The sequence below is a fragment of the Apteryx rowi genome, unplaced genomic scaffold (genome assembly GCF_003343035.1).
Source record: "Apteryx rowi isolate R43461 unplaced genomic scaffold, aptRow1 scaffold_298, whole genome shotgun sequence".
NCBI classification, from domain to species: Eukaryota; Metazoa; Chordata; class Aves; order Apterygiformes; family Apterygidae; genus Apteryx; species Apteryx rowi.
In genome coordinates, this window is record NW_020449396.1 from 124,451 (window position 1) to 151,197 (window position 26,747).

Consider the following 26,747-nt stretch of genomic DNA (forward strand, 5'->3'; position numbering starts at 1 on the left):
TTTTTGTTTTTGCTTAATTAATATGTCACAAAGAACTTTGTAGCATCAAACATTTCATCTGATTGCATTCATTAGTGGCTTCTCCAGGACAAATTTTAATTAAGTTGTACAATGTAGACCAATGCTTGTTTTGCATCCGTTGCAACTTAAGACAGGAGTATACTGTTCTGCACTCTTTAATCGGTGATTGTAATGCAAGGAATTTGGGTAAATCTGCCCTTGTGTTGGCAATCTCACTCCATCCCCCCACTCTTTAAAATGACACATAGTTGTAAAATGGGAAGTGCTAGAAGGCCTGTTTTTAAGAGTATTTTAAAATGACCCTTTTTCTGACACTGTGAAGGAAGAAATGCAGTTCTGTTTAGGAGCACTTGGGTGTTGGCCTTAGACTTCAGCTGGAGCAGGAGAAATTAATGAGCATTTTACCTGAAGGCTTCAGAGGGGAAAATTTGGCCTTTACTGGGTGATATCTGTAATGACAGATGATAACAGGACTTTTGTTTTGCTTAGGCTGTGGTGTGGAAAGCAACCTAATTGTGTATTTACTTATTGTGAACGTGTTTCAGCGTAGTCCTGAATATTATACCCACTGACTGTTCTGTAGTTAGGTAGCATTGCAAGCTCCCAATTTTCTTTGTGCTTTAGCAGGAGAAAGCAATCTGGCTACCGAGACCCCGAGCTGCCATGTGTTTTTGCTAAATGTCACGAAAATAGGCTAGTTGAGGCAGAGCAGCAGCTCTATGCCTTATGGTGCTATGCCGGATTAATACTTGGCACACGTTGTGCAAATACCTAGACAGAATAGTTTTACAGTGTTGGTGACTCCAGAGCTGAGAACTAATTTTTCTACTTGAATGTTGTTTCGTATGTTTTGGGCTATTTTTGCGTACAACAGATTTCCATCTTCAACTCACAGTACAGTACAAGCCAATGGTCAAGATCGAATCGACTCCGAGAACTGTTTTTCAAACTARATCCATTGTTTAATCTGCACTTACTGTGTTAAGTATTTCCTTAAGGTGTTAAAGGAATATGCCTTTTGTTCTGGTATAATGTACCTTCTGGTTTTATTTCTCTGCCTCTATGTAGACAATATGGTTTGGTATTAAATCCTTGTACTTCCTGTACATTTAGGTCTTTTTGACTCGTTTGGGAAAAACAGGCACTTGAAGTCGAATACTAATTAAAGAAACTTGATCAGAATTTTTATATGTGTCACAAACGGCAGATACTCTGTAAATAGGATAATTACAATATCGGAGGTAGGCAGTTGGCAGTGTTTTTCTTTGGCTATAGCACATTGCAGCAGGGTGACGTGGGCCGGTGTAAGACAGGGTCTGTATGCCTGCTAGTAAGCGTTCGCGTTGGTATATTTGTACAGAGTCGGTGAATTAGCCTGATAGAAGTACCAGGGTGACGATGATGACAGTCACGTCGGCTATACTTTAACATATATCTTGTTCGCTTCACTTATCTACGAGTCTGTAGGTACCTACATAAATGGACTTATTTCAGAAGGACTGAGTACCCAGTCTCCTCCACTGATTTCAGGCTCGTTGGGGCTGGCTCATCACAGACTGRAGGCTGCTTTAGACCATCGAGTCTTGAAAAGTTGTTTGGGGATTTTTAAAGAATACGTCGGGTGGAGATCAGGAGACCCGGAGAAAGACCCAGAGAAATTGGTTCCTTTTCAAGAGGGATATGAGTGTAAAAAGTGAGATTGCAGTACACAAGTATACTGTGGGAAGCAAGTTTTGTAATCCAAAGAGAAGGAAATCCTGTGCTTTTAAAGTAGTAGAAAGTTCCTCCTAGTTTTGGACATTGTATGACATCCATTGATTCAGAGACTAGTTTTAATTTCAGGATTTAAACCCTGGATACAGAAGGGGCACTGGAAGGCACTGCAGGCTCTTAGCCATAGAGACAGCACCAAAAGCTGCTATAATTTTCCTTAGCTCAGTTAAGTGTGTGTAGATTTATTCTTTAATTATTTCACACTTTGTACTCCATATTTTAGGTAATATGAGGGAAAAATGTTATAAGCTTGGGAATAGTTTATTGCTGTTTAATGTAAATAGTTAGTTAATTGTGTGGCTTAACAGTTTAGAAGTTGATTAATTTGGCCACAACTGCAAACAAACTGAGTTTTGGGGGGAAAACAAGAAAAGATCCCTTGGATTTCTAATAATGAAGTTGTCAAAAGACTTGGAAAAGTGCAAGAGAGAGAGAGAGAGAAAAGAATAGTTTTCTTGATAACAAGAATACTCTATTACTTGTATATAAAATATTTTTTAAGAATTAGTTCATGATAACCAGGATACTGTGCCTGTTGCTTCTGTTTGTTTTTTGTCTTATGGTCTGATTATGCTAAAAACTGTACTACTTAAAAAAAAAAAAGTAAAGAGTGTGTATGTGTGTAAGCATACGTATATATGTTTGTGAGTATATATGTATATATTTATACAATGTGTCTTTATATATGTGTACATATATATGTGCGTCTATTTATTCCCCCCAAAAAGACCAGTTCCCAAGAACTTAATGGTGGGATGTGCATCCTGCAAAAGTTTAGTGCATATGTAATCTTGTTTCAGTGGGAGAACTCAAAGGAGTAATAATGCCTATATAGAAGTGTTTTCACAGTATGACCTCATTGTTAAGAGGAGTTCTTGCATCGTTATCCTGCTCTAAAGAGATCTAACCTCCTTGGTTAATTACAAACAGTCTGTTTACCGTAGTTACCTAAATCTTGAAGCCTTTCTGAAATCTGTAATCCATCCAACTTCCCTAACAGTTTTTCCTCTTCTTTCTTTTTAGTGAATTTACTGGACTCACGCACAGTAATGGGGGATCTGGGATGGATAGCCTACCCAAAAAATGGGGTAAGTCTCTGTTGTTTGCTTTCTCAGTCACAAATTATACTAATCGTTTCCATTCCAAATGTAGACTACTGGGTTTAAAAACCTCCCTGGAGTGATTTGTTGGTAATGGAAGGAAAAAAATAAATAAAACAACAAGCTGTGACTGGAAAAATGGAGCTGTGTGGCTAGGGGATTGATTTATTTATGCCATAGAGGCAGCCACACACACACACACACACACACACACACACAAAAACCCAAACCAAACCAAAAAAACAAAACAAAACAAAAAAACATGAGTCAGCCCCCTCACCCCTCCCCACACCAAGAAAATCTGTGAGGTTATTTAAAAATTTTAAGTGATAAATTCTGATTCTCTTTTTCCTGAGCCTTTGGGGTGAATGTACATCACAGTTTTCTGGAAGTCTTCTGCACCCCAAGGTGTAGAACATTATTGTTCACTTTAAATGAGCAGTGCTGTTTAGAAATACTTCTAGGTCCATGATAAGCTTCTGGAAGCTGGTAACACAGAGTTCCTAGAACGGGAGCTGAGTTTTAGGCACCTTGAATAGTCCTATCGAAGAGCCTGTCTCTTTCCACTAACCCTACGGAAAATGGAAGGACTGTGGCCTCCTGAGTTGATACTGGAGTGAGTGCTGGAATTTAGGTGCATGAAAATCCTTCAGTGTGTCTGTTTGGCCTGACTGCATCATGTGAGCAATCACTGTTGTAACGGTGGCTTCTCCGTGTACAGCTGGGTGATTTGGGTCAGCGTGTTTTGTTTTCTTGCGATTGTAGGAAACATCAAGTAATTGCCTGTCTATTGGGGTCTTAGTTTGGCTGGGACATGCTTGATATGCTGGTGTCACAGAGAGTTTATTGATAAAGTCATATAAGGTTGCCTCCTGCAAGCTACTGAGTTGAGTACTCCTGTCAGTTCCTGGGAGCAATGAACGCTATCTGATGTTAGAAAATGTCCTAAGATTGAAATGCTATACAGCTGTGCCCTCCAACAAGACAGCTTTCAGGACTGTGGCATTCCAGGGTTTTGGACACCAGCTGAAACTGCCTGCAGAATTGCTTTGGATGCCAGTTCATTTGGATGCCAGCTGAATTGTCATAAAAATGGTGGTGGCAGTGCTTATATGAAATGCAGCCACCCCTATGCATGTATATTATACAGTGAATTCAAATCTGGCTTTCCATGTATTCTCTTCTTTTTCCATATATTTGAAGAGCTGAAGTAAGCTCTTTGATGCATTGTATTTTATTTTTCCTGTTAGCAGTATTCTGTAGGTTCTAGTYGCTTTATTTGGTAGCAATTCCAATTGTGATATGGTTCCTACTGAAGATACATTTTGAAGCAGCCTTCAGAAACTTTTAGTGTTGCTAATTACCTCATGAGGAGGAGAAGCATTCATTTGCATTATGAATCTCAGAGAAATTTAATTTTTATTCCTAGAACCACATCTTCTAGAAGTAGGAGACTGCATGAGGAGCTCGACTGTCATTAAAGAAAGCAAGCATTTAGTCCTTGTAGTTGTATGGGAAAGCCTGGGAAGAGTTACCGGTGTATCACAAAGGCTCAAACCAAAAGGCTTTGAAAATAGATTTCTGCATCTGTTCTTAAAAAACTAAAAAATAAGTCGTTGTGAGGGAAAAGAGGTCCGGTCATGCCAAATGAACTTGCTTTTGGCAGATCCTTCGTAGGATCTGCCTTTGTCATACTCTGAGTTTCTGTTACAGCTATATACAGTGGCAATTTATGTATCTTAAACCTTTAAGATGTTCCATGCTCCAGAGAGGTCCAGCTGGTCTCGTTTAGCCTTTTGTTGATCCCATTTTTGCTGATTGCAACGGAGAATGTGCTCTACTTTGGGAAATAAAAGCTGTGACAGGGGAAGGAGACTGACCCTCCGGTCTGGAGACAGGTTAGGCTTAGAGCCTGTTTTATAGCTATAATTCCAAATAAAGTACTTCAGTGCCTTAAATCCCCACAAGATCAGACTTTGGTCTGCTGCAAGACAGTGTGCACCAGCTAATCCTGTGAATAAGGAGTTTTAGGGGAAGGGAGAGGAACGCTTCAGGTTAGGGTTGCCTATGCAGAGCTTTGTCTAGCCTAGGTACTTGCGTGATACGGCTTTTGGCGGTGTCCAGTATTCTCGCATTCTGGCTGGGTTTCATTTCTCCCATACTCCTGAAAAGTATGACCCCCCCCCCCTTCTTTCTTGAGGTGAAGTGTTGAGGGGTCAGTGGGAATGAAGTGATTTGTCTGAAATGTGCTGTGGCCAAGCAGGGGTTGAACTGAGGCCTCCTGGAGCGGAGAACAGGATGTCGTGCGCAAGCAGACATATTCTTCTTTTGCTGCTTTGCTCTCTGAAGGGTTAATGAATCCTGGTAGCATGGCTTCCTCCCTGCCCCAGGAGGTCCTCCCGGCTGTGCAGACTTCAGCTTGCAGCAGTCGTGCATGGCTCTTAAACCTGCAGTTACGTCCATGTTAGGACGTGGGCAAAATCCTCCTAAAGTCTGTGCAGCAGCGGAGCTCAAAGGGGGCCGTCTCCCTGCTGGTGGATCGTGGTCAGGATAGAAATGCTTTCTCTTTTGCAGCTCATGAGTTGGGAATTCATCCTGTTACTACATGCCAAARAGACAATATTGACCTTGCTCTGCAGTAGCTGTAAGTTTACTTTGTTTAGGGAGGTTATTGGAATTTCCTGAGGTTGTTTCAGARAAAGATCTGGTCCATAGCGGGAGGTAGAAGCCTTCCAAGCACATCAATGAAACCAGTCAGGTTTTCTTTATTAAAACCTGTGCTTGTGAAGCGTGCCTGCAAAGTSTGCAAGTCTCTTAGCTCTGGATTGATTTCCTGTGGTGCTGCCTACGTTTACWAGAACTGGGCACATTAGAGGTTTACATAACATTATATATGGCTGTGACACTGACTAAGTCTGACCTACAGAAACTGCTTTTGCTAAACCTGCCCTTTTATCATACRGAAACTCCCAGAAGTAGGAGCAATGGGAAATGCTGTCAGAGAAATAGTTGGGTCCGATCAGACAGYGTTTGAAAGCTGTGTTGCCCCTTTCCTCCTTTGCTCTGGCAGGAGGCTACGTGCAGCACGTTTGGGCTCCCTGCAAAGTYGTAGCAGGGGTAGAAGCCGCAAAGAGCCCCCTGTAAACCTGTGCTGTTCAGTCTTGTTCAGTCTGGCCATGTAAAAACAGGACCACTTCTAACAATACCCAGCTAATTGCAAAATCTGCCTTTTAAAATAAATGCTTTGGTTTAGCTGGCTTGATTTCTTCAGCAATTATGTCTGATTTTTGTTTCAGTGGTTATGATAGCATTGATTTACTTTTCTCACACCTTCTTCCTTCTGGGGTTTGTTTTTAAGTTCTTCCTTAACAACTTTGAAGTACTCTTTTTTTTCCTTCCAAATCAGAGTACCACATACCTGCTTTACTTTTGTATAACTGGTCCTCTCCCATCTCCTCCACCTCCCATTGATTTCCTTGAACTTCCTGCAGCACGGAACAGGAAGGCCTCTGTGGTCCTTTGGGTATTGGCTGTGTGCTGTGGCTCATTGCACAGCTCCATGTTCCGTTTTTTTTTCTAGGCTCAGACAGGAAAATAAACATGCGCTAAGGAACCTAGTCCTGTGGAGATGTTAGAGGATGCTGGGATCACTCATAATTCTTCATTCATTGCAGAGGATGAGAGAGAGCTGGCTGGCTTGCTGCACTTGAACTGCAAGCGGAAAAACAATTGCCTCTGCTTTTGACAGTAGATAAGGCAAATACYGAAAATCAGGGTAAACTGAGCCAGATTCATTCTGCTAGTTGCTTGTCATTTATGTAGGGCATTGGTGACTCTGATTTTTGATGAGCAGTATTTCTGGTTCATTTTTTTGAGGCCAGATACCCGAGGGTGCCTCTTTGAAGTTAAAAATAACAGGGGTTTAGATTAGTCRGCATGGTTTGTAAACAGATTCACGTTGCTCTCTGTCAATCTTGGTTCAGATTGAGATTTTATGCTGGAATCCTGGCTCTGGACTGGAGGCAGTGTTTGCCCTCAGGGCTAGAAATAAAGTAAAAGGGGAGGAATAGAGGGGAATGGAAGGGGAAGGAGGATTCTTGGCATCATTGAGCTGTGTCATGTAGCTATGATTATAATTGGCATTTTCAGGGCAGTACTTTTGGCAGCCTGTGTTTTTTCCTGCAAATGCTGCTGTTCAGCTGTGACTAGTATAGAAGAGGAAGCAGAGAGGGATACACTGCGAGAATACAACTCGTCCTGCAGCAGGGAGCATAATGGAGATGAAAGTAATACCTGGGTAGGTTAAAAATGTATACTAATGACTCCTGAAAAACCTGCAGTTTGGCCACTGTTTTTATTTATACGCACGCGCACTTGTGCACACACAGGTCAGTGAGAAACAAATACTCCCCTTTTAAATATTATTATTTAAAACAGAGTAATCCAGACCAAAGTGGTACTTGTAATTTTCCAATATATGACAAAGTCAAGGATTTTAACAGGAGTAATTTGTGGGGTGGTGTTGAGTTCAATAGAGTCAAAACATGTAGGAGGTTTCTGTTTTCCCCTAGGATTTCTTAGGGTTAAATGTAGTATCTGTATATATCTAAACTTCTGTCCTCTTTGACCCTCCCCTCAGCTCTTCATGTTCCTGTGTAGTGAGCTTTGCATGTATCCCATGGTGATGTGTTTTCTTTTGATTATGCCACCTGTTTCAATATACCAGTGTGATTCATGCATGTATGGTATGGCATAATTATTAAAACAAAACAAAAAACTTGTACTTTGGTTCTGCAAAGACAACAGAAGTTAATAAGGCAGTTGTTGTGCAGGATAATTGAATTACCTTTTAAAGCACTGCTGAATTAAGGCTTCAAACCCTGAAGGCCACAGAGCAAGATTGAAGGTGCTAGCGTTAAGGGGGTTTGGWGGTACTGCCATGAGAGCTACATTTGGCCTGCCAAATACTGTTCAGATTGGTGCGTTTATTGTAGGGCTGCATTTGTTTCATGGAGCTTGAATGTATCAACCCAAATCTGAAAAGATGCGCTCTGCTTTACTCAGCATTCACAAGGCCTCTGCTGGAGAGCAGTATCAGGAAACATAGCAAGTAATTGAAGAGAATCCACAACAGAGTAATCACATGACTGGAGAACTCAGAGATGCATCCACCTACAGAGTAGTGGACTTGCCCATAACTATTTTAAGGGATGCAGAGAGGAGAGGAATAACCTCTTCCCCAGGTTTGCACTGRGTAGGACAAGAAGGCTAGGGCTTCCGTTTCAGCCAAGATGATTCAGATTAAACTTGACAAAAGTACTTTCTAATGGTAAAGACAGTGCAGCTTAGGAGCAGATGTGAAGTTTCTTTGACAGGAGGTSTCTGAGAGCAGGTTAGATGGTCATCTCTGCTCCTCTGGGCAAGCAGAGTTGATCTCCTCTGCAGGAACAGATGAAATAATCTATTTTGGCTTTTTCCAACCCTATATCTGAGATCCTGCAGGCAGAAAGATTGTGTTAACTCCGTGTCTGGGGTGCAAACTCCTTGTGTTTTCTCTTTTGTTCTTTCCTTGTTCACAAACAGTCCTTTTATTCATTCAAAGACCTGCATTTATGACCCACTTCTTGTCTGGTGCCCCCAACAGATTAGGTATGTTATATAGTTTTTTTAAAACTTGAGTACCTCATGCTCTACAAGACTTTTCATTGAATAGCCTCACCATTTAATTGATATGAAATATATCTTATTTCATGTATCATACATAATCATATAATAAATACCATATCTTATATCTTATTTCCTAACCAAGCATCTGAAGTTGAAGCCTCTCACTACATTTGGGTGTGCTCTTACGTTTGTTGTCCTGGACTCCAGTCTTGCTGTTCCTCCCTTGGCGTGCTGTTGATGTGATGTCTGAAAGGGTGCACGTTTCTTCTGTAGATATGGGATGGGACTCTAGCAATCGCCTGCAGACAGACAATTCCCCACTACAGAAAGTTGGTGGCAGCATCTGGCAAGGCATAGGTCATGCTGAAGGAGTTCTAAAGTACCTAGAGTACTCTAAGATCCTGTAAAATAAAGTATTACTACTAAGATTAAGAATAAAGTGAATCTTTATCTCTGCTAGAGCTATACATTGCTATCTTGGTCTTGAAAATCCGCTACAGAAGAAATGAAGGCTGATCCTTCAGTATATCTCCTTTTTGTACATACAGTTGTCAGCGTTAGGTTCCTCTATACAGGCTCATTGGGCGCACAATAATCTCCTTTCATGCTAAAAAGCCTTTTTTTTTTTTTCCTCTAGTGTTTTACAAATTAAGTTCAGGGATAAAAGAGCTTTAAACAGCTTTATCGTCTAAAACCATTGTTTTGTTACTTCTGTGCCAATTCCAGAAATAGTGGTATCCAGTTTAGTAACTGCACAATCAGAATGTATAAACCTAACGCTTCTACTAAGAATATGAATTTTTGTAGAAAAGTACTGCTATTGCAGAATGCATGTGTCACCGCCCAGGGTCTGTAATATCTGCATTAAGATTTTATAGCTTATGTTGAATGTATTTTTAGGGTGTAGTTATTTCTTCATTAGCTTAATATGTTTCACTTGAGTATATATCACTTAATGGCACGATCTGGTTTTATGACTTAGAACACATTGGCCTTGCTCTCGCCCTGTTAGACTGTATTTTTTTTTGTTCAGGTTAATGGCATTTTGGGGGTAACTGTAAATACAAGACTGCAGTCTTGAGTTTGTTTTTTTTGATGGTCTTTTCATAACAGAAGAAAGTTGGTTTTCTTTTCTTTYTACTCATTCAGGAAAGCCAGCTCAAAAAGCACAAAATAAAATGAATGTTAACTTCAGAAAGGAAAATGCCTGGTAAGTTTTAGCCTGGATGGTGAATATTTTTAGAATGCAAGATTTCTGAAAACGTGGTATTACAATGGAAGCTATTATTTTGTCTTCATGGCTAGTGGTTGCCTTGTGGATTGCACAGTGAATGCAGAAAATGAAACTTAGAGAGGAGCTTTTTGGCTGCAGTGGGCATTGGCCTAGGTCTTTCTTCCAAATGAAGAGCCATCACCTAGCCTAAAACCAGWAAGAAGAGCTCTTTGACTGCTGTATTACTGCAAATTCCAGATATGTGGCTATTCAAGAAATAGCTCAGCAGTTAAACATCTAAGACTGCTCAAACAACCTACGCGCATGTGTACAAAAGCAGAGGGTGTGGCAGGAATTTGGCYATCAGAAGAAAATGCCAGTATTTTAGTTGGAAGCTCTTTTTGCCTCAAAATATTTTGTTTGTATGCACCTTATTTTCTCCCAGAAAACTTTTCCATTTGGGGTGGGGAGGGGGAACACGCTGAGCTGTATTATTTAGCGTACGATATCTGTGCTAAAGCAACCAGTAATCACAGGGTCTGTCTTTTTTAATGCTGAAAGTATAGTGGCAAAATAGGTCTGACCTTCAGTACCAGAAGTACACATGGCTATAAATACATGCTTTCAGGAGCTGTGTGTATTCATCTGCTTTTAAATGTCCAAAGTATGGCTTCCAAATTGTATTTAGCCTGAACTCTTCTGCTAAGAAAAGTGGTGGCTATTCTAACTAGGTTTTAGGCTCTTCCCAACTTGAATGATGAAGCGTTGTTGAAGGGAACGTCAGTGACAGCTGGYTATCGGTCATCTCTGCGTTGCCCCTGTGACACTGTATGCTGCCATGTCGCTGTGATTGATTGTCTATATCCCACAGGCTGAAGAGTGAGTATAAAAGAATTGCAGAACATGATCGGGTTGTGGCTATTACTGCTGCTTCCCCTGTCTTATCAGAGGGTTTAAAAAAAATCCCTCAAAGGAAAAAAAAGACAAACATGCGCACAACCAAAAAGACCCTGCTGCAATCAGTGAGGAGTTGTAAGCATTTGGGGTAGAGAACACTTATTTTCCCATGTATAATGAGAAATTGCTGTTCCCTATTTTCRTTTTGAAGTAGTTAAATGAAAAAGCATCCATGATGCAGTAGAGCGTTGCAAGTGATTGAAACTTAGTGCGGGTTTTTTGGTTTTGTCGTCCCCCCCCCATTCAGACCTGCCTCTGGATGGTCTTAGTTAATTGTARGGCCTAATCCAAGGAAGAGTTGCCAGATAGCTCTAACGGGGCCAGGGTCAGCCCCGGGGAGTCAGTAGGAAGTGAGCYACTCGACAAGAAAAGTGGAGAATGACCTGGGCTCAGTGTTGGTGTATTGCCAAAGGAGAAGGATGAGGAATTGCCTGCTGAGCCAGGCRCCTCTGGGACAGCTCCCAGGACGGGAGTAAGGAGTAGAGATTGCTGATGATTTTCTAAAAACTGCATCTGTTGGACCAGGCTGTAACACCCCCAGCGCAACCCTTTATTCGCCTTCTTATACAGCTTTCCAAGAAGCAAAGTCATATTAGATGCCTGGTTCTTACCAAAAGCCTCTGATAAGCATTTGACCTTTGAATTCTTGCTTGTTTCTCTTTTGTGTTCAGTATTCCAGCAAGTGCCAAGCCACTGCTTTGATTATATAAAGTCCTTGATTTAACAAAATAAGCGTCAGAGAAGTAAAAAATTGTTCTCTGTATTGTGAGCAGAGATGTTTAGATTGTGAGAAAAGTTACCTTTCCTAAAGCCTGTTTTTGCCCTAAGAGTGTATCTTACTGAATTTGGTGCGTATGAACTACCTATATATTAAAACACAACAAATACACATTGTGCTGTAGATTTGTTGCTGTGCTGGAATAAAATAAGCCAGAAGCTTGTGAAGATATGTGCTCGCTATGGATAATTACCCTCCTTGCAACATTCTCCTACAGTATCAAAGATGAGAACTTTTGACTTTGAAGAGTGGAAAGGTCTGAGCCCTTCTGCTGAAGAAGTTCTCTTTTGACTTCAGCAAAAATGTTTTGGGGCCAGTGACCCGATCCTAGTCTTTGAAAGTTTTCCTGCAGCATCAGTGTCTCTTCACATAATATTGACAGTCCATTAATGCTATGCAGAAGATCCAGTTGGCAGGAGAAGATAGCGTAGAGTATTTCTTGATGCGATTTGAGACGTTGGTGTACACTGATCTAAGAGTTAATGTTTGCACTTCCGTTCCTGTTGTATAGGGTGAGCTGCTGGCCTTATGGTCTCCTCATTCAGTTTAGATACTGCCTTGCCTTGAGTTTTGGTACAAGCTAGATCAAGAACCTATGAGTGAGTCCTAATGGTGTCTCAGAATGAAACCAAGGTGGGAGAGGTGCTAAAAGTATTTGATGTTGTAATTTAAATATCTATTTATTTAAAGTGATTAAAAAAAATTCATTGGTTTTGGTGTTTGATTTTCAGCAATACCTGRTGCAGATGTGCTGCTTCTAGGGAGTAGTCCTGCGGAGATAGTGAAATCCTGAAGTCCCAACTGTACCCAGCAGATGCAAAGCAGGGTGGGAAAAATACCTGGGATTTTTGCCTTTCTGAAAAAGAGGAGAATGACTTGATATGTATTTAATCTTCCAGCTATTTAGAAGAACTAGCACTTCTTCCTGTACTGGCAGTCTTTTTCATCACGACCTCAATTCTCTCTTCTTTTGGGGTGTCTTTGCACAGTCAATCTTGTCAGTGCTTGGTCATCTGTTCACAAACCTCACGGAGGTTCAATTTTGTTTTGTTTGATTTTCCTCAAGAATTGGGAAGATGCACACTTGAAAACGCTGGTCTGGTTTCAGACCTCCAAACTGTTTATGACTTGGGCAGCTGTTGGAGCTCCTTGCAAGACATAATTTTAAGTGCTGTTATGAATTTTAGGGCATGCACTGGCTGTTCTAGTTGATTGCAATGCAAATGTATAGTAAGCCAGTGAATCGTAGACAGCGTCGTGATTACAAATCATTTCAATAATGCAAGATTATTGAGTTTATGTCACAAATCCTTCTGGACTACACAATTAAAGTCATAACCGCAAGTATAATCCTGTGAGATAAAGTCACTTCATTACACAAGCTCCTTCTGGTTTACTGTTTGCTTTATTTTGATGCCAGATTGAATAACTGAATGTTCCTCTGTAATTAACTTTAATGGCAGCATATCTGGGTTTTTTTGTGTCTGTGCTAATTCTGGAGTTTATTTTAGATCCTTAAAAAYATGGATTTTGATTAGTACAGTAGTTGAGCAAAGCCCTAGTGATTTCAGTTCTGGTATTGGGAAAATCAGCAAAAATGATGAAGGAAATTTTAGGAAGGTTTTATCAGTTATGTCCATCACAATAGATATATTGTCAGATGATCAGAATAGAAATGTTTTGCGGTCATTGATACTTGCTATTAGGTGGTAGGGTAGGTGAGTCTGAGCAGTTCAGTGCCTCTGTGGGAAAGCAGTGGCTGGAGCGTGTGTGCTGCTAGGCAGAGTACATCCGCTAAATGCGAGTGGAACAAATACTTGATTCAGAAACTGAATTCRGACCAAATCAAACCTTTCTGCGTGGTTTTAGATATTCATCTCCTTTCTTGCGAGTTACTTGTGTTTTTTGGGTTTTTTTTTAATCATTGGACATCATTACACTTCCTGCTTCCAGTGCAAAAGAAACCGAGGTGGGGTAAGGAGCTACTCGTGCCAGTCAGCCAGAGCTTGATGACTCAGTATGTTGGAGTGATGCTGATAAATACCCAGATTGAGATAATCAAAACCCATCAGGGGATTTGGATGTTGTCCTACTTATTAATTTTAATGATAATTTAATATCTATGCCCATTACACAGGCTGTAAAGCTCTGCCCCTAGCTTCCTGAGCCCTGTACGTTTGGTTTTAAAACGTTGTTTATTCACGGTCTGGCATGCTTAACTTAGAGGGCTGGTCCTGCTGTGGACAGGCTGTACAGATAGATGGGAGCCATTGTGTCCTTCTGAGTTGCAGTAGCAAAGTCTAGCAGAGCCTGTTTCTCAGAGCTATAGAAGTGTATTGAACTGGCAAATGTCTTCAGTCCCTAGGGKATTCGGTTATGATGTTTGCAAAAGGCTTTTGCGGTGTAGGGGTTGGAGAGAAAGCAGGGAATCCTAAATAGGTCTYGCTCGGTGTTTCCAAAGCTATTTTGTCCCATGCCATTCCCCCTCCCTCCAGTAAACCTTTTTGACTCCTCTCTTCACTGCCTCTTTCAGGCTTTAACTAGCTGCATGAGCATAGCTTTGCTCCTGAGCTGCCCTGCTTGTGGGGTTAGCTCTTCCAGTGCTAATGGAATCTTCCCCAGCGCATCGCTCTTGGCTGAGACTGACCCAGCGGATGGTCGATACACAGAAGTCCCTGTGCCTCTCTCCAGACGTTGCATGGGGTCCTCGGCAGAGGCTGGAATCTCTTTGTGTTAAGCTTTTCATATATGAGAGGGGCTTTTTCCCAGATGAATTCCCCGTGCATCTCTTCCTGCTGCAAGAAGATGTAGTATTGTCCCCACTGATTGAGGTTAAAGTCAGCAACTGAGGCTCAAATTGGGTGCTTGTACTGCTGATCTCCAGTCTTTTCTTGAACAACTGTGAGTGAGATTAAATTAGCAAAGTCCTGGACACTACCTTTAAAACCAGACTACCATGCTCTTTTTTTTTTTTTTTTAATAGTCTCTTTTTAGTCTTTGGTTTGTGTGTTCTAAAATAAAGCCGCAAACAGAGAAAATAGTGAAATAAAAAGTTTTCACAGACAATGGTATGACTGAAACTACTGCTGACAAATTTTCTTTCTTCTCTCCTCTGCACACAGTTTTAAATCTTGGAGAACTGAACTAGTTTTCTCTCATATTACAGTCTTAATATATAAGTAATCAAAACAAAAATAGGCAAGAAAGTTGGGCAACTCTTCGCTGTTCAAATATGTTAATTGCAAATCACTGCCATTCTAGACGTGCTGTTTCTTCCCGGGTTATAGTTTCCTTGCTTGTGGAGTAAAACAGCCAATTAAAAAAGCACAAAACTATAGTATTTGCTATTTCTCATTATTTAAAAATAAGAGCAAATTAGTGAATGAGCGAGCTGAAGGTAATGGTGTTGTAGCTTCATCGGATTTAAGGTCGGTGAGACCGTTAAGATTATGTAGTTGGATCTTTTGTAGTATTTACTCTGTACAAACTTGTGCAGTGGTCCCTACAGCAGGTTGTAACTTTGGTTTGACCTATAGTGCGTCCTTCAGAGAAGGGTTTCTTCCTTGATTTAAAGTCTTTCTGTTACAAGGAGTCTGCCATATCCCTCTGTAACTTGTGCCAGCAGTTAGCTCTCTTTGTTCTAAGATAAATTTTCTTTCTAGAGCGAATTTGTCAAACTTCAGTTCAAGGCTGATGGATCTTGCTATGCCTTTTCTTGCTAACATTACATATTATCTAGCAGTCATCCCTTTAATTCTCCTTCCTACACACGTGCCCTTGACACTATTGCAGGCTATAGCCATACCTGAGCCTTCTCTTTAGGTAGTTTTTATAGTTGTTTCTGCTGTAAAGCAGAGTTTGAGCTCGAGTAGCTCTGGACTCTCCTTTCTGAACTCTTCCCAATTTGTCAGCATCCTTGTTGAGGTGTCAGCATTTGAAATGAAAGTGGCTTTCTGGCAGTGGCTTCAGTCAAGTGTTGCATCCTCTCCATTCTCCACTGTAGCACCTTTCAATATCATTTTCAGTTGGCTCTGTGAGGCAAAGAGACCAAGGGGAGAAGGAAATCATCCTTGCATTAGAAGCCATGCAGAAATGAGAGGGCGTTTTAGTAGCTCCTTGGCTGGACACTGGGGCCGAGAGGAGTTCAGATGTGATGCTCCATGTGTGTATGACCTGGAGCCGTGTGCTAGGGCTGTGCCGAAGCCTGCTGTCACTTGACGTGGACACTTGGTTATTTGGGAAGGGGAGTCCAAGGGACACGGACGTGCTACTACATCAGTGCGTCACCTGCCGGTGGCTGCTGACTATCTGAGATGACTCGGTAAGCTGCTAAAAGTTGGTTGGACTGTGGCAGACAGTCACCTGTATTTGTGGGGAATACACTGTACAAATAAAAAGGGATCCAGTCGTTGCTTAGTCAGGAGGAAGTAAATAGCATTAGTAACACTGGGTGTCACTGCAGGAGGAGGAAGGAAATATTATCATTCAGCATGGGAGGGGTGATGGAAGGAACTAGTCAGGACTAGGGAAGATTTCTGGGTTGAAAATCCCAAATCACCCATTTAGTGAAGTGGACCTGTACTGTGGACTCCTGTTCCATCTGTGTTAGCAAGCACTTAACRTCCTTCCTCTGGAAGGGCCCGTGATGTGCTGCCTTTGTTTTCCCTGGGCAAAAGCACTGTAACTTCTAGTCAGAGCCTGTCCCTTCTAGACTGGGGAAGTGGGTTGTCCTAGTGCAAGGTCTGTGGTGGGAAAAGTTCCTCTTTAAGTCCTAGTAAAGGTAGGGTTCAGTCCTTGCTCAGCACCAGCCATAGTGCTCATAAAGGCTTCGTGCCTGCAAAGCAGAGCRTCTTGCAGCATCTCAGAGCATTGCATTGCTGAGCACAGGAGATGGCAGACTTCCTTCCCTGAATTCTCGCCTTTGTGCTTGGGTGGCCTGTCTCTGGCTGCTTCAATCCACAAAAATATGAAAATTCCTCTTCTGAATGGGGAATGGTGTGTCCATCTACATGTCAAGCAGTAATTAAACATGCATAGCTTTCGGAGCAAGTGACAGCCTAGTTCTGTAATCCGAGGCTCTACACAAGAATCCAGTCTGCATTTCTTTCTTGCAAACATGGTTATTGCTCATAAAAGCCTGTCCTCCTGTACCAATGTGCTGTAGCAAGGACTGTCTGCTCCAGAACAGGACTGTTATTTGGAGCAGATGAATTTTCCAGTCAGGTGTGCAGGGGCTGCTTTGAAACTCGCTGAAATCGTAAGTCACAGGTAGTTCATTCCTTTTACCAGTAGTGGGCTTTGGGTCTAGTCCTATGCGAATAGCATCTAAGGAAAGTCTTCTGTCTGCAATATAGCTGAATGAAACAACTATGGGAATGGAGAGAAGCRTGCAGATCAAATGAGTGAAATGTAAGACAGTGAGGTTGGCCTGGCTTCATTTGATGGTACTGTTTATCTCGTCTTCCTCGTGGATGCCACATGTACATGCCACATACTGCAGAGGGACAGGTGATAGCTTTAAAATATATGATATAAGCAGGCAGTTTGGGGAGGGGGTAAGCTATAGAGATGCAACAGCAGGTGGGGTTTTTTGTGTGTGTGTGTGTGCATGTCCTTCTCCTGAATGGTTTATTCTTTTATTTAGTATGAAATTTCTTCCACAGCTTAATGCTTTAAGTTTGTGCACAATAATTTATGGATGAGAGCACACAATATTAGAAAGCTTTACGTATTGTGCGCTATGGGGGCAACTTTTCAACATCCGAGTGCCATTTCTTTAGCATTCTGACTTTCAGTGGTTGTGTATTTTWAATAAGATGAATGGTGTCCAATTAACCACGCAATCTGTAGAAAGGCTGTTTCCTGTGTTAATTAGTTCTTTCGGTGAGAATTGTACTTTTTATTTATTTCCTAAAGTTCATCCGTTCATCTTTTGTCTTTAAAATTTCAACATTTTATGTGAAACACATGCAAATCCAGTTTCACCGAGAGGGGACAAGAGTCTGAAGCTGAAGAGAGACAGTTTGAAAGGGGAAGAATTTCATGGTTTAACTGCGAAATAATAATGAAATAATTTGTAACTTCATGTTTAGTTGAAGTGGTCAGTTGGCTCATTCTGTGGAATGAAAGCAAGGCCTAGAAGAGAAATGGATAATCAATTCCGGTTTCTATGCTGAGTACTGCCTTTCCTCTGGGGGTCTCCCAAAGATGATTTAAAACCTTTATTTATCTGAARTAGGAGCTGGAGAAGGATTGTTGTGCTCAGCAGTAAAATGCCATTGCTGTAATTCAGCTGTTAGGGTTATAAGTTGCACAAAACCCATAGAGCAGCTCACATCCAGTAATGGGACTGCTGTGCAGGTGGCTCTTCTGTAGGCAAGTCCAAAGGAGTCCCTGCTCATGGCTTTCCGAGGGGCTCTAGCCTAGCAGGAGAGARGGAGCGCTGGAAGGAAACCTCCAAAGTTGGAGGAGCTGTGCGAGACAGCAGATCGAAGTGCTCAGGGGTGCTGAACTCACGAGCACTGGTTTGGCCCTGGGATGGACAGGCACTGGCTCCATATGACTCCTATCGTTTCCCAGCTTAACCTGAATCTCACGTTGTTGGGAAAGGTTGATGGTGATCTCTTTTCACCTGAAGAAATGCATAGTCTCCCCAAGTTTGTGTTTTTAACTATTCCTCCTATTCTACCACTCTATCTTCTAACCCTCTGTTCATCGAAAGGAAACCTTGGATAGGAAATCGGCGTATACAGGCGTGTGGCTAATGTCAGCAGGCAAGTACTTRACGATAGACCAGCACTTTCATTCTCAGTTTTTGGTGTGGTGTTTTTTCCTTCTTTCTTTTCTTTCTTCTCTGAGGTACTTTGTCCTTGGCACTTCCATGTTCTTCCCCTCCCATGGCTTTGGGACTCGGGCATGGAACAGACGGTCATTATAACCTCTAGAGATAAGCATAAGCAGACCTTTAAGGTGTGTACACTCTGTCACTGTTTCTGTGCATCACAGACAGGTTGGAGCTAGTTTTAAACTGCCTTGCTCAGGCCGGACATGGAGCTCGCCATGGGCTGGACTGCCTCAGCATATGCTCTCCTTCAGAAACTTCTCCAGGTTCACCCTAAAGGTTTCTAACGATGGAGAATCAGCTCCTGCAGCGAGTTCCTCCTATTGTTGCTTACCCCACTGCTTAAAATAACTAAGTTGTTTCTTCTGTACAGAAGYGTTTAACTCTAGTTTTCTGTTCTGGATCTTTTGTTGGTTAGATTAAAAGCAACCTAGTATCAGAAATCTTCTCTCTGTGTTAGGTGCTGCAGTAATATCATCAGGTAACACATGGTTTACCCATTGGTTAGGTAAATAATTTGAGGTTGTCTTGTTTTCTTCTTGTAAAGCAGCTTTCCTGGACTTTGCATTATCACAGCTGTTCGCTGAAGCAGCATTTGTTTTTGAAATGCAGACATCTCGGCTCAATATTTAGCAAGTGATTGTATTTGCTTTCTTAGCCACTGCAGGTTGATGTTCGTTTGATTCTTTAGAGGTTGCCAGAGACACCAGAAGGGAGCATGGAGTTGTGTTAGGTTACAGGTCAGAAAAAATAGCTGATGAAATATGGAACCTCTCCAGAAATGCATCTTTTCTGAGATTTTTAGGGTATAGGACGTCCATCATAAACAAATGCAGACCTACATGTGTCTTCAAGTCCAGATTTAAAGAGACATCAAGGGCCAGATTGCACCTCCATCCATTATATTTATATCRCTGTGATTTCAGTACTGTATTTAAATACCAACATTAGCTTGAAGCAGTGGGAATTAGATCCCATATAATGAAAAGTAACTAAAAGTTGCATTATGTTGTGGAATAACCATAACAGGCATCCACATGTATAATTTATTACCTATAGTGGGTAAGTACTTAACAACAGTCATAAACTCATTCTGTTCATTCATTTTTAGATCTTAGCCTACTGATTCAGACCTTAACTGAAAGTGAATATACAATCAATGTGAGGCTTTTTATGCTGGTTTAATAATGTAGGACTGCTGAGGATCTTTAATTAAATAATTATTCTTTGTTCAATCAGGACAGATTGCTTCACTATAGGGATTGCAGGAAGGAACATACAAAATCCACCCTAAACTCATCATGTTTTAGCTACTTACTATAATCCTGTGTAAGTGATAGTCTTTGTCTCGCACAAAGAAGCAACAGCATCCCCCAAAGCAGGAAAAATTGTAGTTAGATATTAAAAATGTAAAGCCTAATTCTGAAGCGATCAAAGAAAAGCATGCTAAGACCCAATTTGATGGTGCTGTGAACAATGTTACAGCTGTCTGACAAATGGGAAAAGCAGATTTTTCTGAAGGGTTCAGCTTCCAGCAGTTTTCTTTGTTTTTGATGACAGTCGTAAGGTGCTCAGCACTTCGGAAAGTCTGCCTGCCTCATTTAGCTGCCTCCCTAGGAAGCGGGCTCTTCAGCAAATTGGGCTTTTGGTTTTCTTACTGGTAACCTCACGTAATAAAGAGGTGGCAAATGGAGCTGTTAGGAGGAGGTGCRATAAATTGCATGGTGTATACGCTTGCTGTGCATGCTGATTCCCATAAGAGAGTCTGCAGAGGCACAGCAGCTTTCACATTTCTGTCTCGGTATATCGGAAAGGCAAAATATGTTCGATGTAGGGGCCGCTGCTTGTAGCAGCGCTCAAGGCTGACTTCGGATGGCCCCTGCTGCCGCGYGGCGTCATTAATGCGGCTCACGGCGACTGGACTGAGAGGACTTCAGTGTTTATGAGGGGACTGTAATCATTTAAGCCTGAATAGGCTTCAAAGCTCTAATGTGGCTGTTTGGCCAACAGAAATGAGATGTAAATTTGTGCTGAATAGCCACTGATTACAGAAAGAYGATTAATGCAAGATTTGAAATTGATTTATGGGTGCAGTTGTCAAGGCCGAAGCCATGAATGTAATAATATCTATATGAAAAGCTTTGGGTCGATTAGAGACCAGGGAGCAAGGGTAAAATAGTGCATTTGCTGGAGGTCTGATACATTGTGTGGGCTTTGTATAATCCCGTCAAATTTGGTGCGTGCCTGAGAGGTTGGGTTTTGCCAGAGCAGCACATGGGTAATTTTATCACTTTGCCTGAAACATTGGATAAAGTAGTTTAACCAGTTTTCTTTTCATTAAATGCGCTTTTTGGTCAAGTAATTTTTCTCTCTTACTGGAAACTCCTAAAAACGTTTTCCCACTTTTAGGGAGTTGTAGGTAGCTGCTGACAATGATGAAGATTAATGATGTCGTTTAGTTTTTACAAAAGAAATATTTGTTGTTCCTTCTCTTCCCCCGCTAACAGTTTCCCCRGTACATGCTTTGAAAATAGGCCAAATAGTCTCATCCCAATTGCAGTAGGCTGTTAGAAATCTAAAATAAGTTCTCACATATTTAAATGTTAGGACACATATCAGATGAACAAGGAAAACTTCCTTTCTTGCTCACTGCTTTTGAAAATTTGTCTGTGAACCTCTTAGTATCTTCAGTTGATGAATAACATTAAYGCTATCCCTGAAAATTTCAGAAATCCAAGCATTTAGTTATAAACCTAAAGCGTATGTCATCCTATGCGGAGTCCTTTTGAAAATCTGGCTCTGTCGGTCTTCCAGTGTTAAACTGTACGGTGTCAACGCTGATTGTTATGGCATTTGTTAAATTGTTCTGCAATGACTGTTGCATTAAGCGATGAAAAATGATTTAATGGTACTGTGTTTTTTCGTTGCCTCTTTCATGCTCATCTCCGTTGTCTTAGCCTCAGTTGCTGAACTGTGTCATGTACTGTATGCTTAACTCATAGAATTTCAAACCTTAAAAAAAGGGAGGGGGAGGGCAAGAAGCTGCGGTTGCGAGCAAAAGGGTTGCTTTGTTCTGGGAACAGGTCAGAGCAGCCTCTGATTAGGCATGCTGGAGAGGGTCTGATGCTCCTTCTTTATTTTGACTGCTTTAACCTCCAGCTGGGTTCTCCTTCCATTTGGATTTCGGTCCTGACATCTTTCATTGATCATGCAAATGATCAAAGTCGGAGCAAAACTTCTGTACCGTTTTCTTTTCCCGTTACATCTTGGAGTGTAGCACTAAAAAGTCTAGGTGACTTTTTCCTGATGTTACTTCATTTTTAACAACTGAGTGTACTTTAATTGTGCACTTCTCCAAATGGATGCTATATTTCATTGTGAGCGTGTTTTGCAAGTAATTTTTAAGGCTTTAATTGCTCTTCTTTCTTACAAGCTTGCTTGGGTAGGACTTGCTTTAGCAAATTACTGCTGGTGTTTCAAGATGATGTCTCGACTTCACAGGCATCTGCATTGTTTCTCATCTTGTCAGTAGTCTAGAGCAATCCCGGACTTATCAAAACTTCTGCATTATATTGCACCGAAGAAGTTTTACTAAGAAGTCTACTGCCGTACCTACTACACAAATGGAGGAAAGAGATGGGGCAGCAAGCTTTACATCTATATTACAGCTATAAAGGAGTACGTATATGGAGGGAGGAATCATTCAAATGGCAAATTCAATTGTTTGAACAGTAGGAGCCGATGATCTTAAAGTTCTTCAAGTAACTTTAAGTCAACTTCTGTTACATCTTCACATTTAGCGCTTCCGGAGGCGAGCAGTGGTGCCAGATCTCGGAGGTTTAGCATGAGCCTTTCCCATCTGGTGTTCTTCCTTAGCTCTTCAAGCAATTGAGTTGTGTGAGAATTTCGATTTGTAGTCATTTGGGAGGGAGGGGGATTTCTAGTGGTCCCAATTGTGCACAAAACCTTGAAAGCTTGACCCAGATAGAATTTGAGATCTAAAACCAAGATGAAACATAAAATACCAGAAGAAACAAAAATACCTACCCAGATACTTAAGTTCTCATTTTTTAAAGTTGCGGTTTTCTTTCTTTTTTCTTTTTCTTTTTTTTTTTTTTTTTTTTTTTTAAACTAATCTTATACTGGTGTATTGTGTTCTGAGTATCTGAGATTGGTAGTAATGGAGTTGGGACGGAGAAAGGTGGTGCTTAACATTCGCTCAACTTGTTTATGGGGTGGTTCTGGTTTATAATGGCAATGCAACATTAATCATTCCCCCATCTTTATTAATTCCTGGCCTGCCCTACGTTATGATGCGTGTAGTACAAAAACCTTGGCATCTAGTGAAATTGAGCCCTGATAAATCTTGATGCAGTGATGAATAGCCTTTAACATGGATTAACAACTCTGCTACCCGCATGTTGGAAATAGCCTTTGCAAAGCACATACCTGGCTGTTCCCTTAGAGTTGCTGTAGTGAAGAATTGACTCCTCATGTTGCAGAGGGAGGGATTGTCTATTTATTTAAGTCTGCTCTCTGCTAGGCAAATTTTTTCCTTTGAAACGTATCGCGTACAGGGTAGCAGGGAATTTTTGAGGCTTCGCTGGTTACTGCAGTTATCAGCAGTGATGGAAATCGCACCGAGTCGAGCTAAGGGAGGAGCGAAGTCCTGGTGAGCCCGCAGCAGCCGGTGCTTTCCTCGGAGCTGCAGGTTGGCCTTCCCTGAGGCGCAGCAGGACTGCATGCCAGGCCTTCGCATCTGGCGTCAGTCCTCTCATCTGAGCCCGGGGCAGAAACCGAGCTGAGTTTTTGCCATTCCTTTTATTTTTAATCGTATGTTCCATCTGGTATTTTGCTTAACCTTTGAGAGGCTGTTATGGTGCTGAGCGTTGGATGTGAAAATAGTTTTCGAGTCAAATGCGGTATGTCTTAGGAAGGATGTTTAGACTTTCAGTTCATATCTTTCCTCCTTTTTGCAATTTGTGTTTTTTCTTCCTCTTAAGTTCTGAGTTTATGAAAAAAAAAAACCTTAACTCCTGGCTGAAAATCTACTGAAATTAGTGAGGAAGCTCTCACTTATTTCATGTGATTTAGAACCAGGTCCCAAGGTATTCTGATGAGATGAGTTAACCAGACTGTTCAGCTTAGTGGCTAGGCTAGAGCGACATTGTAAGAAACAGCAGAAGACTGCAATTCAGTAGAAAAACATGAGAAACATAGCCCAAAGAGTGGTATTCTTATTTGTTTTTATTTATTTTTCTAATTTGACAGATTGAGGGGAATGTGTCAAACCACCAGAAACTATTCTATACCTTCTTTGGAAACTTTGCTTTTTAAATTAATTTTATTAGATCAGATTTTTGCCCAGGTAGGAAGTTTAATCAGATCCTTTCTATCCTCTGTATCTGTTCTCCATTTTGTTCTTTGCTTGACTAGTTACCTGTCGTCAGTAAGAAAAAATAAGTATGTATTCATGCATAAATGCCTTAGTTATAAATTGCTATCCAAATGAGGCTTCACCTTGGGTGGGGGGACTGTGGCATGTATGGAAATTGTGAGCTCCCAGGCAGTTCCAATTGCCTCTGGCATTTAAAGGTTTTAACAAACACTGGGCCAAATATTCTTTGCCTTGAACTCCCTGTAATTTTCTTTTGCCGTTTCCTGCCCTTAAAATGTGTTCCCAAAATCAAAGGACAGGTAGATGCTGTGTAGGAAATTCTGCACCTTTTGCATCATAAAGGTGGACGTTGGTATTGTGAAAGAGAAGTTCATCCGTGCAAATAATAACTTCTTTTGGCTTGGTAGCTGAGGTTAGAAAAATGCGTTTGGGGTTGAAAGGAATACTTTGGTTGTCATATTCATTTCTTTTCTTTTCCTCCTCTACTTTTTTCATTTATATTCAGGAAGCGAAGATGCCAAATACTTGGTTTGGGAAGCTGTCAAAAAGACCATTTTCCTCTTCGCTGATTTTTGTCCCCTCCCATCCTTTCCTGACTTGATCCGAGTTCATGAATTATTTTGACCAACCCCCCCTTTTTTTTCCCCTTGTTTAGAATTTATCTATTGAAAAAAGTCACCCAGCTGTATTTGGTTTCTTTGCACTCTCCAGGTGGAGCAGGACTGGATGAAGGGTGTTGCAGATCTGTGTGTTAGCCAACACCCTTGCTTAGGGTGGCGCTTGGAAGCAGAATTTGAACTTCAGGCTTGTGTAGTTGAATTGTCTTAAAAATTGTGCTCAAAATGCTTGAAAATTATTGTCTGATAGCTGTGCTTAAACTGGGGCCCTGGGCAGTGACGTAGCAGTGGTAGAGGCAAGTTGGGCCAGGCAGTTTCGCCTTTTATTTGCATCTGGCGATGGCACCATTTATCCTGTAAGGCTGGAACTGCTCTTCTCTACTCCTGGCACTGCTCCTCCATCAGGAGAGCAGACTTGCAAACTTGCAGTGTCGTGGCTGGTTATTGCCTTTTTATTTTGCCCGTCGCACGCATCGCCTACTGGTGTTCAGATCTCCGTCACTTGCTGCGAGTGGGACAGGGTCCCCCRCATCCATCCCTTCCTCTTGTTGTGGTCGCATCTCATCTCCAAGGCTGTGTTTTTCAGGGACACTGGAGGTTTGTGGCTGAATTGCTGACTTTTTTTCTTCTCAAGGCGTTTGAGCGCTGTCCTGCAGGAATTCATGAGGGGCTCGCGTCCACCTCCTTACTGCGCGCAGGAGGCAAGATCYTCCTGTGCATCCACCAAAAGATGGTTTTGAAATGTTTCATTCATGCCATGCTCAGCTGGATGATGATGAGACTCTGCTGYAATCAGTAGATTATGTGGGTGATATGCACCCTCTTGCCAATGCTGATGTTCAAAACAGCTGTTTTGCTCCTGCAGATCCCGAGTTTGGCATCACTTCAGGGAGGGGTACGAATAAGGCGAATGTTGAGTTCTTGTTTTGCACTCTTGTTCTGAGCAAGCAAAAACCTTCTTGTTCTTTTTATGAAGGGTGACCCCTGCCCCCAGCAAAAACAAAGGTTCTCCTTTAGTCACGGCTCTAGAGCTGAAAATCTGAGTCATGCAGTATATCACAGGACTCGGAATAAAATGTTAATATTGATAGGGGCCATTGAAGTAGCGAAATGTTGGGGCCAGTGTGTCTGTAAGCTGTTTTACGACAGACAAGATGGTGACACAGTCACTGTTACCGTACAGCTGCCACAGCTCTGCAAAAGCTTCTGCAGTGCAGGAAAAAAAATGTGTGCGGCACTCTGCCTGGCTTGCACGAGAGATTTAGCCTTACGTAAGCTCACTGAAGTCAATGCAATTGCACAGAGGAGAGCCTGCTCGGATGCCCTTGTTATTTGCCTTAACTTTCTAATGCAATAATAGCAGGTGGGGAGCCGGCAGGCAGCTAAAAGATAAAAGTTGTTGGGTTTTGTGATGGGAGGAGAGCAGYGAAGGGAGGGACGGAGCAGGTTGCGAGAGGAAGAAATCTGGTTGCAGGAGGAAACGTGCATGTCGGAGGTGGCCTGGAGGTTATTGRCTGGTAGCCAAGTCTTGACATGAGCTGCATAAATGGAAGTCAAAGAGCTGCCCAGATATTACTGGGATGAAAGGCAGGGTAAATTGTGCGATCAGCACGGAGCAGGATGCCGGGCCGGTCTTGTCCTTCTGGAAGGGCAGTGGGTTTTCTGTTACAACCTGACGTGGGAATTGTATAGCCCCATGTCACGCTACTCTCTGCACTGGTATGGTCATACTGGGTTCGACAGCCATACCTCAGGGTAAAATTAATCCTTCTCTGTCTGTGGGTAAAATCTGCGGAATATCTTGGGTGCTTTCACATGTTACACACCAGTGACCTGAGACTGGGCCAGGCTTGCCTTTGTAGCGAGGGTCCGGGTTTAGCATGGTTGCTGCTGCAGGGGCCAGCACTGGTGACAAGATATGGGGGCTTACGGACCTCACAGTCATTTTACTGTGTCCGAGCAGTGGGCTGTGAAACACACTGTCTTCCTGGGGTCTGAGGTGATCTTCCTGTTCCCTCTGGGAAGAGAGTGTTGTGTTGGGGCTGCCTCAGCCCAAGCACTGGGCTGTATTTACGTGTGCTGACCCCACGCAGTAGCCCTCCAAGCAGGCTGGGAGGCTCGTCTGCTGGGACAGCGAGGTAAAGAGTGCTGCGAGCCGCTGCTTATTAATTGGGTAGAGTGCCATTCGTTTCTAAGGAGGAGTCCGCAGACTGGGACACGCATTCCCGGAGGGCTGAAAATGTTCTTTTGATGTGTTTTCAGATCTTCAGCAGTGAATTTTACACTGTGAGAAGTACCTGGAGCTCTAGCTCTTTGTTAAATATGTGAAGAAGCTGACAAAGAAAAGCATAGGAAAAGTAAAGCTGTATTCAGTGCGTGGAG

The 26,747-nt window shown here is 42.0% G+C and overlaps 1 protein-coding gene across 1 annotated transcript in view; it reads left to right on the plus strand.

Moving 5' to 3' along the window:
* Window positions 1–2,822: 2,822 nt before the first annotated feature.
* Window positions 2,823–26,747, plus strand: part of EPHA5 (EPH receptor A5) — a 187,322-nt gene continuing 163,397 nt past the window's right edge. The window contains exon 1 of the mRNA XM_026069468.1: window positions 2,823–2,882. Within this exon, the coding sequence (XP_025925253.1) occupies window positions 2,844–2,882 (39 nt within the window). The 5' untranslated portion in view covers window positions 2,823–2,843. The remainder of the gene's footprint in view (window positions 2,883–26,747) is intronic.